Here is a 16,523-nt window from a genome sequence, read left to right on the forward strand (position 1 = left end):
AAATCGGTATAACATGAAAAGTGTTCACAGTACACAAACAACGGTATGACAGTACAAAATAATTTTAATTGATTTCAGGACATTTAACATCGATTCTGAATTGTATTAAATGAGAATCGCGATTCTTATGAGAATCAATTTCCTTGGCACACCCCTCGTATATAAGTGTCCAATCTACAAAAGTGCAAAGAAGGCCACGGTGGTGTAACCATCTGACAGACATCACCTGCATTCCTTGATTTTTGGAAAGCACATTATTTCAGTCGTCAGAACTGAGTGCAACAGGCAAAAGATAAGATTTTTCTCCACATGAAATCACAATTCATTTATGAATTTAATAGTATGGAGCAAAAACTACCCAGTTTACAATTATATTACGATATTTAGTATCAGTATCAGCCATTAAGTTCCTTCTCTTTGGCATCTACCCTTTCTGTCATGTGTAATTAGTCTTCAGTTTTAGGTCACTTCTTGTTGCTTTTACATTGTTTGAAGTCTGTGCGTGCGCGTGCGTGTTTCTAATTTTCTGTTGGTTTCATACCTCGACCTTGTACCTTTCCATATTTTTAAAGTTCCTTTCCTTTTTTTAACAGCATTATGGGCTGTTATTCCTCAGAATTTGCACTCTCACCTTCATGAAGGAATATCCCCAAACAAGAAATCTAATTATAAATCTTATTAAAAGGTCCACTGCCACGGTTATCTCGCATTTCTACCTAGAGAGATTGTTCATTTTCTTATATATTTATTATCATCAATGATTTTTTTTCCCCCCAATCTTCCAGGGCTCTCTGCCATATTTTGTCATCTGTTAAGCCCTCCTGCTCTTCTGACCTCTCTACTTCAATGTCAATGATCACCTCATCTTCAAGCCTAGACAGGACAAACATTTGCCTCCTGTTACACTCCATTCATCTGTTATACTTTTCTTTGCTATCTTTCCACCCCACCGTGTGACCATGCTTGTAATCGGACTGAGGTTTCCACTCATCTTAAAATTGACTCCAATCAGTGTGTTGCCAATGCTGGGTTTACACCCAAAAGATTTTCACAGTCTCAGACTAAAGACTGAAAGTCATGAGTAAGTTTTAGAGTCTTCCTGGCATGTCAGCGCGCTCCCATCATTTCGGTCGTTTAGTTATGAGATGGTAATCTTTGCTGTTTTAAATCAGTCTTTTCCTAGTCTTGGCCTTATGACAATATCTAACGTGTTTGATATTCTCTTCAGTTTTTCAGTCTTTGTGTGACGTCACACAGCCAGCAACCAATAGATGAGCTACTTTGATAACAAATACGAGAGTGCAGAGCGCAATGAATGAACAGCGGCGAAAATGCGCCGCACTGCGGAAATGGACACCTCTGGGGAAAAAAAATGTACCGTCCAGAAAGAGGAGCGGGTGGCAGAGCTTTATTCACAATTGCCGTACCTCTCTATCCTATCACGTATTCACATACTATACATTTCGCTATTACTGAATGATCGCTTTTTCATGAAAGTGTTACCAGCTGTTTAGCTCAGCAGTTTAAGCACAGCGATCCCACGCTGATTATGTGTATTGGGCATGGGATCGGTTCTCTGCTGGAATCACTATTTATTTAAATGATTTTAAACAATGATTGATGATTAATGTATTAAATCAGAGTGTACATTGAAAATATTGCGGTCACATTTCTGTTAATACACATCCAGCATAACGATTAGAAACTTGTACTTTTTAGCCTAAATCTTTTTTGTTTACATATGCTATCGTTGCTACATTGAATAAGACGATATGTTTTCTTACCAGGTTCTGGCATTACATGGAGTCAAGTGTTTATCTGTTACCAAAACTATCTTCACCGTTAATAATTTGTGACGCTTATTGGCTACCGCCAATTCATGCCTCCATATAACATGTATCGTGATCCGTTTCATTTATGGCAACAGTAAACAAAGTGTTTGCAAAAGAGTCAATGTGAAAAGGTCCTTTTCAACACTTAAGACAAATACCTACCTAAATACAGCAAAAAGGGAATTTAGGTCAAACTTAACGCGACATGTTAACTCAGGTTCGATGTGGAATTTTTATATGCCGAAATGTCCGTTTGTTTCGCCAGACACATAAGACACTGCATTATAAAGCTGTTATTCTGCACGGCGTGTAAGGTAAACATGCTAATTATATGAGGCCATGGGTGTTCGGCTTCGTCCTCTCCTGTTGCCATGTTCCAAATGCCGACAGTGTTTCCGCCGCCTGTGGTCATGTGACTGCATTTTTACATCTGATTGGTAGAATGTTAAGGGAATGAGTCGTCATGTGATTATTGTTGCTACGTCTGATTGGTGAAATGCAGTCATGTGGCAGAACCGCTGTTGGCGTCTCTGGTAAAGATAATGAACGAAAAAAAGGAGAGAAAAAAAAAGTAATGACTTTAGTGTAGCCAAATATAGCGGAATAAGAGTAGCGATCCTTCTTCACACATCTACTCAAGTAAAAGTAAAAAGTATTGTGTGGTAAAACTACTCTTAGAAGTACTTTTTTTTTTTTTTTTTTTAAAGTTACTCAAGTGCAAGTAATAAATAAAGGGCTTGTTGTTGCATGCATGTACTTGTGTGTTGAACCTCCGCTCCAAAGTCTCTCATTGCCGCTTGTATCGAAGAACTTTGACGTCCGTTCTCCGCTGTAATCCTGAACGCTGAACGGCGGCACCGGTGAGAGCGCAGCAGGTGATTGCGTGTACGCTTGCAGCTGTGTGGAGCGGCGCTGGAGCAATCGAGTTTCACTGTAGCTGCCCCTGGTTCACAAGTAATCGCAGACGAACTCGACTGGTGCCAAACATCTCCTTTATTGGCACCGTGAAACTAAACAAACAATGAGACAAAATAGTTCACAAATCAGAAAATAAACACAAAATACAATCAATCAAAACGATATACATGCAGTGAAATCCAATTTGCCACGACATAAAATACAATCATGTTATAATTTTATTTAGCACATGAATCCACTCAAGTTCATACAAAAATAAAATGCACATACCTCGTTTTGCTAACCAAGGGTGCTAAACACGGATGTGGAAAGTCCGGACGAAGTGCGTGCGATTAAACCTCTAAACGACAAAATAAACCCTCTCATATTAACATCATTTACTATACAATTCACAACTTCAATAACAACAATAAATCACACATACCTCGCTCAGCTGACAGAGGACGTTAAAACACCGCGAGGTTGAAAATTCAAACGGATAGCAGATGTGTGTGCCTCCGCATCCATTCATAAAAAGCAGTCAATGATGACACTTCCGTGCGCCACTATAAAGGTTCACTCGGTCGGCAGCTTCCGGCGGAAAATTAATTAATTATATAAGAAAATAATAATTTACACAAAATAATTGAAGTACTATTACCCACAAAAAGGAAGGGGAGAGGCAGTTACAACATGTAACGGAGAAAATGTATCTCGTTACTACCCACCTCTGATAAGTCTTTTTAAGCACAAAGCAATTTCACTAGAGAGCCAATATGCCACCGTTCAATGCACGTTCCATATCATTGCATGAGAAACGGCCGTTGCCACCGGCAACAAGTAAGACACGGCACACCATGTTGTTGAAATCCAATATATCCGAATGCACACATACACACGCACACAACACCAAATGCCCAAACCCTCCCGATGAGGGGAGAGTCTTTTTAAAGTCATGTAAACAATACAGGGCGTCCATCTTCCGTACACATCATGAGCACCCCCTACTGAACAGCAAGGTCTCGCGAGACGGGACATTACGAGAATTGCGCCTCAGAAGCAAAACGCTCTTCAATTTAACACCGACAAATTGAAATTGTATTTTATCGAAATAGTACAATGTCGCTTTTATTTTTGCGAAAAAAAAGGCGATGGAAACGCAGCTAGTGATATTATGTAATGTATTTTACTCTACATATTTAACATATCAAGTGTCGTTTACTACAAGCCATCACTGTTATGTGCCGCCTACGGAAATTAGCGTCATGCAGTCTCACCAACTTAAATTTAATGAGTATTTGGACCCCTATAGCAACATATCAAATGACTTTTTGTGCTTTAATTGGAGACGGGTTTTTTTTTAGTCTCCCACCCAGCTGCAGTCAGAGCAGGAGATGTTAACCCATCCATGTCCACACTACACATGAAATGCACTTGTGTAAAGCTTTCACTGTCGGACAGTAAACATCGTGTTTGTATTTTCACTCTTGAAGGCAGCACTTCTTTCGCCAAGCTCCTGAATGCCTAACAGTAAATCTAATAAATAATAAATATTTCATTGCATCAAATATGTAGCTGTAAAGAATTTGTGGTTCATAAAATACATTAATTGGACAAATCAGGGCTTCATTCAACATGAAATGCATTACTGGCAGTGCGTCAGGCGCTAAGGTGCAGTCTTGCTATTATGGTGTAATAATCTGAAAAAGGGTAGTAGAAATATCCTTAGGGGTTTACCTGCTGCCTGGCACCAGAGTTTGAAATGTACATTTGTCACAGTAGAGGCACTGCCTGACTTTACTTATTTATCTTAGGACTGTGGGGGTTGTTTTTTCCCTAGATGACTGACTGAATGTTTTTATGACAAATTGAATTTTTGTGTTCGCATGGCTCACGGTGGCAGAATGTTCTCTCTTCACTGACTTTACATGGCTGACTGATTTATCTGCAGTGTGGGCCATTCTTGAGGGATTCTGTTGGCTAGCTAAAGACTGAAGATACATGATAATGCAATCTGCAGCTTACCTGCACAAATTAACATTTGCACAACCACACAGCTTTATTATTTGAATTTAGGATTAATTACTAAATTCTGGTACAATTTTATTAAAAAGTAATGCATTATTGAAATGTTGAATGTAGTGGTGCAACGGATCACAAAAGTCACAGTTCAGATTGGATGACGGATTTGAGTCACGGATCAGCTTGTTTTTCAGATAAAAAACTAAATAAAATAATAATAATAATAACTATATATATATATATATATATATATATATATATATATATATCTGTCAATGTAGCCAAACGTGAAAGGAAGTTACTTCACGTCACGCCCAGCGATTCATTTTATTGGCTACTAGCAACTTCCTTGTCAGTTGACAACCTACGGGAGCAGCCGTGGTCCAGAAATAGCAAAGATGCCGTTTGCTGCATTTCGTGTAAGAATTGAGAATTATTTTACAGGACATAACAAGTTAGCCCAAAATACGGGGCGTCGCGGCCAATACGAGACAGTTGGCAACCCTACTGTCATCCCAGCCTAACTATATGAATGTGTAATTTTGGGTTCGTTTTTCAGTAGTTGGTGGGCGAGGTGAACCCAAAAAATAATTGCTAATAACTGCAAAACAGTAGCAGCACAAATGAAACTTTTTATGGGCTATTTTCCTCAAATTTTGCGTGGGGTGTGTCAGGTTCAGTTGGGGGGTGTTGAGGACCCAAATGCAGGGAGCAGGGAGGCGAAGCAGGCTTGTGGATGTTGAGAACAAAAAGGACTTCATTTCCAAAAACATAAACCAAGAGGCAAGGAGGCAAAAAATGAACTGATCAAAATACAAATAAACTCCGGGCAGACAAACAAGGGAAACTAGGGCAGGGCACAGGACAGGAGAACGGCAGCCACCAAGGTAGGAAAAAAACAACAATGAACCAACAAGAACTCAACGGAAAACAGGTTACTAAATAGACACACTAATTGACAATGACTAGACACAGCTGGGCAAGACACAAGTGGCAGGGGAAGCTGATTGGTAGATACACTGGGAAGGGAAGACACAAGGTTAACAATAACGAGACCAGGGGAGACAAACCAGAAAGCAGAAACAGAAACATGACAAACTTAAAACCAGAAACAAAAACAAAGCAAACAGATGACACAAAACACAAATCATAACAGGTTGGGGGGCTAACTTCACGACAAACAAAAGGCTGCATTTGAGGACCAAGCAAGCAAAATGTATTTAATCTTACTATATCGTGATGTTAGGTCTGAACTCGCACCAGGCTAGACTGCCCCCCCCCCCCCCCCCAAATTGGCAACACCGCAAAGGACTGCCCGACCCTCCAGATTCACGCTAAGCTAGGCACCGCGCTCCCTTCGAAGGGCGTCAAGAGTCGCCGGTGCGTGTGCCTCAGCTGGATCTGCAGGGTCCGACACCTGAAGCACGTCCACATCTGCGTCCGCGGGGAGGTCCCGAAGCACGTCGCGAGTCGCCAGTGCCCGGCTGCCCGTCACTAAAGTGCAATGCAGCAGTGGTAAAGCTAGCAACTATATCCTTTCCAATGCACGAAATGCTCACTTTGTACACAGCGCAAGTTGCACCGTCTCCGCTTTCCACATTAAAGATAACTTATCATCTACTTCCAAATAACTCGGCGCTATTTTTCCTTGTTTAACCCGCTTGACGGCATTATGCCAATAGTGTCACTGTAGCAAAGTGACGCCATGCACGCTTAGCTGTGTGGAAAATTTAAGTCTCACTCTGTGCCACCGCGTAACTGCATATCTAATAAAAGTTATTAAAATAACCTCATATATTTGTCAGAATCCTAATGGCGAGACGTCTGATTGCAATCGAGTCAGCAACCACGTGATCGGGTCCGATTTCTGATCACGTGATCGGATAGGGACATCCCTAATGCACAGTTCCCATGGCGATGAATGATGTAATCGCTGGTCAGATCGACGCATAAATATCCATCGCCCAAACCCCCCCAACTTTCCCACCCCTCCCGAGCAAGCCAATGGAAAAAATAAAAATAAAAAAGTTGGCAAGTATGACACAGAGACTGGAATCATCATAACCAACTAGCTATGTTTACAAATTAAGAAAAATTAGTTTCAGACTAAAATATGCTGAGCTACATTTGAGTGGCAGTCAATAATAGTGCAGCATTGACAGGTTTAAATCCTTATCTTTCTTCCTCAATGCATTTGTTCTTTTAATTTTCGAGACAGATTTATGCTGCTACTGCATTTTTCTTCACTTATTACAGTATTTTTGTGTGCAACATGATCTTGTAAGATTTTTTTTTTCCCCTCCAAAGACTTTTAACAAATGAGGAAGTACAACTGCTTGCCACCATTTTCCTTTATTTCTGTCGGGGAAGAGGGGGACTAAGTGTAAAAAGGGAACATAATGTAATTATGAAAAGAGGAGATTAGATGTTTCTATTTAGGAATTCACCATTATATGGAAAAGATTCCCAACAGAGGGTATTTAAATCCTATGTGTATAATCTTCATTTATTATTACTCATGAATTTTGTAGTAATTATTTCTTGTCCACAGAAATGTCACTTAAATCCGAGCTCAAATCAAATCACAGTTACAACCATTCAATCCTTGTAGATGTTCTAAAGATAAACACATGGTAATTTACTCTAAGATGATTTTTGAAATTTTGAAAAGTGATTAACAATCAAGGTATATAGTTGTAGAGACTCACAGTTGATACGGTGTCATTAGATGCCTCGTTAAATTAAAATCCTGATTTGTCTCAAAATTAAGTGCAATTGAACAATTACAACCCTATTAATGAGTTTAAAATTAAGCACTCAATGTAATGGCTTCCAATACTTAACAGGGGACCCAAGCACAGGGAAGCAAGGGGTGACTCAGGTATCTGCTCCACAAAACTTTTTAATAAAAAAAAAAAAAACAAATAGAGGCAGGTGCTTCGCTGTATAAAAAAACACATCCCAAAATCCAAAACAAGATCCAAAATACAAGGCTGAATTTTTTTTTATACTTATATTGACTGCAGTCAATGAACCCAAATATTGCAGTGCAGTACAGCACACACTTATTCCTTTTATTCAGGCATTAAAACTGGTCAGACAGAAGTGTAGATGTATACAACTGCACCAGGAGGGTTAAGAAAGACATAAAGACCCCGATATAGTTCTTTCCCTTATAATTGCATGAAATTGACAATTCTCTATTCTACTTCAAATTTCTAGTTCCTGGTATCGATACCTCACCCATCTGTAGGGGTGGGACTCTCCTGTCTCACAATTCGATTTGATTCTAATTTTTGGGTCTGTGATTCCATTCAGAATGGATTTTTGATTCAAAATGATTTGACTGACAAGGATTTGGTGTGCGTATCTGGAGCTTTGGGTGGTTTCCACAATTTTTCTATTTTTTCCTGGATTCCGCATGCAGTTTCACTAATCTGAAGAAATTGCACGAGCCAGACACGAAATAGCAACTTTGCTCCTCCGTAGCAGGACATTTGTTAGGGGGTGTGGCGGTCTTAGGACCCAGGAGCAGACACAGACGTAAAAGTAACAACAAAGGTTTATTCAACAAAGTAGCAAACAAAGTATCAAACCAAAGGTGGCTGGGCTCTCAGCACATCCGGACTAAAAAAAACAAGAGAACAAAGGGAAGTCAGTTTTTAAACAAGGGCGCTGCAAAAACCCAGGAAAAAGCTTGCAAAAACACCAAAGTAAAAAAAAAACTCTCTTGACTAGGAAAAACCAGGAATGTTTTCAGGAAGCGAGAACAACTAGTACCGTGAATATGAGGAGATGTTCTGGCGAGGAGTGGAGGTGAGACCAGAGCTTAAATACTGAGGGTGATTGTAGATTGGAGGCAGCTGCATGTGGAGCCCAGCACAACCTGACCACGCCCAGCCCTGAAAAGGGAAAAACAAAGGAAAACACAGGAAACAGAACTACTAGATGCCAAAGTAAAAGGGGGGCAAAACAACTCACAACAACACTGACAGTTCAAACTTTTCTTTGTAGACGTTGTGTTAGGTAAATCAGTCCTTGAGTGAGTTACAAACGGTGAACAGCGCTGACCACTTCCCCTTTCCCCTCCTGCTTTCAAAATGTAAACATCATGATGCATCATTTTGCAACAAATCATCAAAACTCAAAAGGAAAAGTTAATACAGTGGGAATGCAAATTCTTTTTCTTCTCTATATGCTAAAAACAAACAAACAAACAAAACTAATTAAAACTTTTATTTTTATTTTAAAGTTAGTTTATACATAACTAAATAAATCACACTTGATTGTTTCCCCCTCCGGACGCACATGTCTCATTTGCTGGGTTGTCACTGTCTGAACTCCTTGAACAGGTTGACATATGGCTATGGGCAAAACATTACTGCAGACTTCGCAAATGAATACCTGAATAGGCTTGTAATTTATTTTAGCTAAAGTTTATTTTAGTGGTTTATAGTGTGTAACAATAGGGGTGTCAAACATACAGCCCCAAAGGGGTTTAATCCGGCGCACGAGATGCTCTTGTAAAGTAAAAAAAAAAACAGAAAAAAATAAATAAATAAAAAATAAATGAGTAACGTTGGACCAATTAATCTGACGGCCAAAATTAAAACAATCCTCAGATGAGCAATGCAACTTGTACACTGACTTGACCTGGATGTCAGTATTTTACACACAATCTAAAGTTACGGTTTGTTGAAAAAAAGAAACGTAAAATAGAAACATAGACCAACATAAATCAAACATAAACATGCTGAATGCGACACACTTTCAGCTACTGGTCACACAAACACATATGACTTGGATTAACGTCCTATAATTTCGTTACTGCGCCACGCAATGTATTCTGGGAACAATATATATGCAAAACAGGTAGGAATAACACACCCGGGACGCATACAGGCAAAGTTATAATTTTTTTTTAACAATATATTTACAGTTAAGCCCTGCAATTTAGGGCTGGTCTGCAAATAGCAAAGATGAGTGTTTAACTGACGCCCAGGGGCAGACTGACCATTGGGAATTTCGGGAAAAATTCCGAACGGCCACGGTCCATCCAAGACTGATTTGGACCAGTGTTGTTTATTATTATTATTTTCTTATTCTTATTATTCTTATTATTCTTATTATTCTTATTATTATTGGGCGGCATGAGTGGTTAGCACATCCGCCTCCCAGTTCTGAGGACTCCGGTTCGAGTCCAGGCTCCGGCCTTCCTGGGTGGAGTTTGCATGTTCTCCCCGTGCCCGCGTGGGTCTCCTCCGGGTACTCCGGTCTCCTCCCACATTCCAAAGACATGCATGGCAGGTTAACTCTTTGACTGCCAGCCATTTTCGGAAAAGGTAACCCCTATACTGCCAGCTGATTTACAGAATTTTACCGATCTTTCAAGCTCCACAGAAAATGTTGTGTTAGGACTATGGAAACGCGGATACTACCAAATGAAAGATTGAAGTCTCATCTTTCATCTAAAAAAAAAAAGTTTGTTTCTACCTTATTCGGATCTTCAGTAATCAACAATAGAAAACACCTTCGTTTCACCCAAATCCTCTATTTTCTTCCAAAATACGGAGAAATCAAGCTTTTTGTGAAACGATGTTATTTCATGCACTCTAGTGAATTTGGCACTCTTTTTTTTTTTTGCATGAGTGATTCTACAAACACCTAAACTTCTATAAAACACTACCCCAAGAATAAAAAATGTTTTTTGATTGCAAAATAACAGTTTATTTACATGCAACAGAAGCAATCCGAACAAAAAATTTGGAAAACTCTTTGCAAACTATTTACACGTGCGCAACAGTTTTTGTCAGTCTGCTTCTGCATGGACTGATTTGCGTAGAGGTTGGTATGATGAACGATGTGCTGGAGAAGTTCATCCGTGATGAAGAGCTCCAGGATGTCAGCTGGCAGGTGGGAATTCAGCTCTGCTGCAGCATCCCTTGGTCCTGGTTTTGCAGCAAAGGGGAAGATGGTTGGCTGCCGGCCGAATTCATCAACTTCAAGCCAGCCAGAATCTTTGGGATCTGCAAATATACATGTCAATATCATATATTATTTTAGAGCACTGTGATGCAATGTGTGTGTGTGTGTGTGTGTGTGTGTGTGTGTGTGTGTGTGTGCATGTTTACCTTTTTTTCTTCGATGTATTGGTTGATGCACATTCTGTAAATTATAGAAGAAGTTTACCATCAAATATTTTATTAGAGCTGTGGAGAATCTTTTTTTTTTTTTTTTTTCTTTTTACCTTTGTTCTGCTCACTGTGAGAAGGGTCACTTTGGGCCCTATGAGGGGGAGCTTGTTGCGGTGTATTGAAAACGTTTTTTTTTTTTTTTTTTTTACCTTTCTTTGTCGTAGAACCAGCGGTCGGACGTTGCTGTGAGCACGATCTATAAAATATACATTCACGTTTGTATAGGTAATAGATGTTCTAGTGTATATCAGCACATTTACACACGCTGCTAGCAGATCGCCGAAAAGTTAGTAAAGTAATCTTACTAGCAATCTCTTAGCATGTTAGCGCTTACCTTCACGTTCTTTGGAAGACTGTTCAAGACTGTCTTGCATCGGACCCATAGTACTCGTCATCGTCCGATGAAACATCATCTGTGCAGACGTGCTCAGTTGTGCCCCACTTTTCTCCGGTGTTAGCATCGCTAGCCGGTGCGGCCTTAGGACGTTATTAGCATCGCTAGCCGGTGGGGCCTTCGGACGTGGTCGAAACGGCCGCGTCACCGCTTCAACTATGACTTAACTCCATCATCACTGTGCTCTTGAGCACTGGTCGATGCTTTTGAGCTTTGAAAATAAGGATCAAGCGTGAGCTGATTGCCATCTGTAGCCTTTTTGACTCCCTTAGCCAAGTTAGCCATTCTCTCCCCCTCAACACTCTAGCTCAGCCTCTCTTCTTCTACTGTTGTCTCCTACCCGATCTTGTCCAAAAGACTCATCACAGCCATCTAGTGGCCAGGAATACTCATTATAGTAACCCGATCGGCTTGATACTTGGAGCACAGCTGCCCAAGGCTTTCCTCCACCCGTTTCCATAAAAAAACATAGTAGACGTCAATTAACGTCTATGGCGGCCAATTCTAGGTTTATACTGAACGTCATTAAACGTTTATGGCGGTCAAAGAGTTAATTGGGCGCTCCGAATTGTCCCTAGGTGTGCTTCTGAGTGTGGATGGTTGTGCGTCTCTGTGTGCCCTGCGATTGGCTGGCAACCAGTCCAGGGTGTCCCCCGCCTACTGCCCCGCGACCCTTGTGAGGAATAAGCGGTCAAGAAAATGGATGGATGGATTATTATTATTATGACTAATTGCACCCTTAATCCTACATGTTTTACAACACATTGCCATATTTTAAAAAAATATACTGCCCACTGTTTTATAAATACAGGTCAAGACACCGAGTTATCTCCTAATAAGGGTTTACCTGTCAAAATGTAAACAAAGCCACAACAAGGCCAACGGCCGCGCAGCCGCACTCACGGGCCGGTACTTACGAGGATGACATGGCTAGCGCCTGGCGGAGTGACTCGCACAAGTCAGCGTCAGATACAAACTCAGAGCAACGCATGACCAACTGCTTTGTCGGATTGTTGTTTTGTGAGCAATAATAAGCAGCACTGCAGCAGCAAAATCCAAACCCGAGGGCATCAGACCTGATGCTTGCTGTCAGCTTTATGTTTTTGTGTCTAGTGGCCCTCAATTTCTTCTTGTAATACAGTCAAACCTCAGTTCTCGAACGCTTCTGTTTTTGACCAAATCAGTTTTCGACCAGAAAATTCAAGAATTTTATGTCTCAGAACTCGTCCAAAAAATCGGCTCTCGACCAAACTGAAAAAAGCTGACGTTATCTGAACGCAATTCACTCGGGAGAAAAAGCCGAGCGTACATGAACGTGACTCACTCGGGAGAAAAAGATGAGCGTACCTGAACGCGACTCACTCGGGAGCCGAGCTAACTCGAATGCCCAGGATGCTTCCTCCGTAGCACAAAATTTGTTCGGAGCACACCTGTTCATTGTTATTTACGCAATTTTTTTTTATTTTTTTTTTTAAGTTTTGCATCGTGTATTAGCGTGTATTAATCATGGGTCCAAAAAAAGCAAGTGCATTTTTTTTTCCCATCATTTTAGATAGGATATCTTCTATTAAAATAAAACAGTGCCTATTTCTACCCTTTTCTATTTATGGTAAACAGTATACATTGCAGTTTATGGTGTAAAATAGTAAAAAAAAAAAAAAAAAAAAAAAAACTTGGAAAAAGTTTTTTTTAGACTTGGAACGGATTAAAATTATTTACATTAATTATAATGGGAAAAATTGTTTCGGATTTCGAAACAATTCGCTTTTGGAACAGCCTTCTGGAACGGATTATGTTCGAAAACCGATGTTTGACTGTACAGTACTTTACAGTGACCCAAAGTGTGAAGCGGTGTTGTTTTGCGTTGTCATACAGCTTCTACGATGAACAAAGTAATCTTTCGCAGGGAGTTACTGTCCATGTAATTTTGCACATAATAATCTGGCGACGAAGCATCAATTTGCAGCGTTGCTGCAGTTGTTCTATTCTGTGGTCCCGCTGCCTCTGGTATGAATCTAGCGGCGATTGGGCCAGCCAAAGCTACCCAATTGAGGCTAAACCCCGAATCACGACGCTCTGCATTTGAGTAGTTTTTTGTCACTGGCATGTGCCGGTCATGTCATTATAACCTCCAGTATCTGCCAGCATTGTTCCGGTGATTTTCATCCGAAGGGTGGAGCAGAAGTGTGTCAGCAATAAGAAGATTTGAGCAAAAACACACACATGCATACACACAAACTTATATGAGTTGATGAAAAATTTTAGGGTTAGTCTGTAGCCTTGGGATGTATAGCTACATAATCATCCATTAACACAATGTAAAGTTTCTTAGCTGTTGTATCATAACACAAAAAAACAAAAACAAAAAATACACAAAAATGTTGACTGAAAATCCTGTCTAAATACAACTCTGTGTTGAAAGGCAGGGTCTAAAAATATTAGTGATTACTGTACATCAGTGCTCCCCAACCTTTTTTCACAGACTGGCATAGAAACAAATTATAAATAATACAACTCATCATTACTGTTTGTGTTACTGTATGTCCAGTCTCATCCGTAATTGTGTTTTGATAACTGTCATTGCACATAAGTCCCATTTGACGAAGATAGGATGCTGGAAATGGGAGCAAGGTATTCGGTGGTAATTTGGCAGTGAAGGCTTCATTGCCTCTTTTGCGAGCCTGTCACCACACATTAGGAGGAGCGTTCTCGGTGCGTGACAATTCAGTGTAGCGGTAAACCCATATTTCAAGCAGGACTGCTGATATTGTCTCTAAAATGCAGATTTCTTTTTCTTCGAAGTTGCATACTTTCGTCTGTCTCATAATTTGGCCCTTTCCTCTCTCCAAAGAGGATGTAACCCCCCCACCCCCCCCACCCTGATTTTTGCTACCTTGTGGGCTTGCTTTTTATATACCCTATGAAGTGACCGAGACAAGCAATTTGACTTGTGTACAGTGGCATATGTGATGCCAGTGTTGCCGGTAACGCGTTACTCAAAAAAGTTGCTTTCTAAAGTAACTAATAGTCTAACGCGTTACTTTATTCTACAAAGTAGTCTGATTAAAGTTACTGTCCAGAGAATCAATGCGTTACTCCACATTTTCATGAAGAAGGCAAACTATCTCACTGTTGTAACAGTCACAAACAACTACTGCTAACTACGAAGATGAGGCAGAAGTCATTGATCACCACACTAAATTCAGCCATGGTCTGGTCATGAATGGTTTGCACATTCAAAACAAAAGTGATGATACTTTTACTACTAGTTTTATTAACCAACAGGCACACAACACAACAAAAAAAGTGTGCATTATGGACCATAAAAGTGGTAAAAAAAAATAATTTATTTCCATCCTCAACTCGTCCGTGAAGCATTATGGGATGAGGTCGTCTCCGCCCTCTCGCCAGGGGGAGTGACGTCAGACAAGTTACGTTTTCAGTAGGGGTGGAACAAAAAAACGATTCGACCGAACCATCGTTCGTCAAGGGGAGCTAAACGACCGTATCGGTTGCGAGTGAGGCTTTATGGTTTTCATAACAATAGCAAGAGTTCTGCGCCGTGCTCTACTTGTTTTGTTTACATTTCAGTAGCATCACCATTCAAGCTACTTCCGTGTTTCCGTGCTCGCGACACGGCGCGCGCGCGCGCAACGAGTGACAACATACAAATGGAGACAGTTAGCAGAAGCCGGTGCCGTACATCTCGGTATTTCCCATGGCTATCGAGTCCTCTCGGTGCACTTGTATGTCCCGGGCCGGCGTTGGTACTGCGCGCGAGCCAAAAAGAATAACTCCCGTGACGATCCAATGCATGGATTCAAACGACACAGGTATGTCCCACAGCCAACACACCAGCTATGCTAAAAGCACACTGCAAGTATCTCATTTCTCAGTTTGTGGCTCCCTGTCAATGTCTACAACTAGCATGAGCAGCAGATAGGAGAACTGAGACGTGCCCGCGATTACGACAGCCCAAAAAACAAAATATAAACAGTAGTGATTCTGTGGTCATCATCGTGTCTCAGATTAAAAAAACAAAAAAAGATGTCATACATTAACCAAAAATGAAAGTGATGACAAAAGAAAAAACAATTGTTAAATACAAAAATTGTTGATTAAAAAGGGAAATGAACTTTTGGAAATATTTTTGCATATATTAAGTGGTTAAAATGTGTTTGATAGATTTATTGTTCCATAAGGTGGCTTCATATTTCTTTTGGCTGGACGGTAGGTTTATTTCATGTCTTAAATTTATGTTTCTGAAATACTTCACAATGTGCAAATATTCTGTTTAATTGTGTTGGTGTCTGTCTAAAGGTTAAATATTTATATTTAACATTAAATTATCAACCTTTTGTTTTCCTGATCCTTATTTTGAAGAGAAAAAACAAACAAACCAAAAAACAATTATAACTGTCAATAACTACTAATAAATATTTAAACTGATACATGTGTACACACTGGAATAGCGGAACAAACAAACAATAGAGGAATTTAGGGGATTTTCATTTTCAACCTGGATAGATTTTTATTTTTTGTTTTATAAAAAGTATTTACGTTACAAGAAGTCAAGAGAGACTGCCTATTTTGTTTTTCATAAAAAAAAACTTTATTTTCATGTTAAAAATGCACTTTCAATAAAGTATTTGGAACTCCGTTTCTACTGCATTATTTTTATGTTGAGATGGTGTTATTGGCAGCTGCTGAAAGTAACTAAAAAAGTAACTTTTAATCTAACTTAGTTACTTTTAAAATCAAGTAATCAGTAACGCAATTTAGTTACTTTTAAAACCAAGTAATCAGTAAAGTAACTAAGTTACTTTTTCAAGGTAACTGTGGCAACACTGGTGATGCACCTATTTTCAAACTAGTGTTGTGTCATTCACGACCGTTTCGTTCAAAAAAGAACTAATCTTTTCAGTGAACGTGAGTGAACGGATCAGTTCTTGAAGTGATTCGTTCTTTCTCAGTTCATTTGAGAGCAGCCACGCTCATGTCGTCAGTCTTCATGAATGACCAATCAGCAGCAAGCGTCAGACTTGGGCAGGATTTGACTCCACATACAGCCTTGCTATTATTGGTGTTCAGGAACGAGTCACTGAGGTAGCTTCCCGTTCGCGAAGACGTGAACGGGTCAGTGAGTGAAAGTGTTGCCATTTCCGGTTCAGGAACGATTCAGGG

General features: G+C 40.0%; 1 protein-coding gene and 1 long non-coding RNA gene across 2 annotated transcripts; both read right to left on the bottom strand.

The window, feature by feature from the left end:
• Nucleotides 1-1,657: 1,657 nt before the first annotated feature.
• Nucleotides 1,658-3,701, bottom strand: LOC144025910 (uncharacterized). Its single transcript, XR_013284981.1, has 3 exons — nucleotides 3,175-3,701; nucleotides 3,021-3,090; nucleotides 1,658-2,842 (listed from the first exon to the last, which is right to left on the bottom strand). It is a non-coding gene; the product is annotated as an uncharacterized LOC144025910 (long non-coding RNA).
• A 6,364-nt stretch (nucleotides 3,702-10,065) lies between these two features.
• Nucleotides 10,066-11,874, bottom strand: LOC144026036 (uncharacterized). Its single transcript, XM_077532515.1, has 5 exons — nucleotides 11,280-11,874; nucleotides 11,095-11,141; nucleotides 10,999-11,049; nucleotides 10,883-10,916; nucleotides 10,066-10,777 (listed from the first exon to the last, which is right to left on the bottom strand). Exons 1-5 carry the CDS (start codon nucleotides 11,404-11,406, stop codon nucleotides 10,482-10,484), a joined length of 555 nt encoding a protein of 184 aa, XP_077388641.1. The 5' UTR covers nucleotides 11,407-11,874; the 3' UTR covers nucleotides 10,066-10,481.
• Between the last annotated feature and the right edge of the window lie 4,649 nt (nucleotides 11,875-16,523).

Source organism: Festucalex cinctus, chromosome 9 (assembly GCF_051991245.1).
Source record: "Festucalex cinctus isolate MCC-2025b chromosome 9, RoL_Fcin_1.0, whole genome shotgun sequence".
Taxonomy (NCBI): Eukaryota; Metazoa; Chordata; class Actinopteri; order Syngnathiformes; family Syngnathidae; genus Festucalex; species Festucalex cinctus.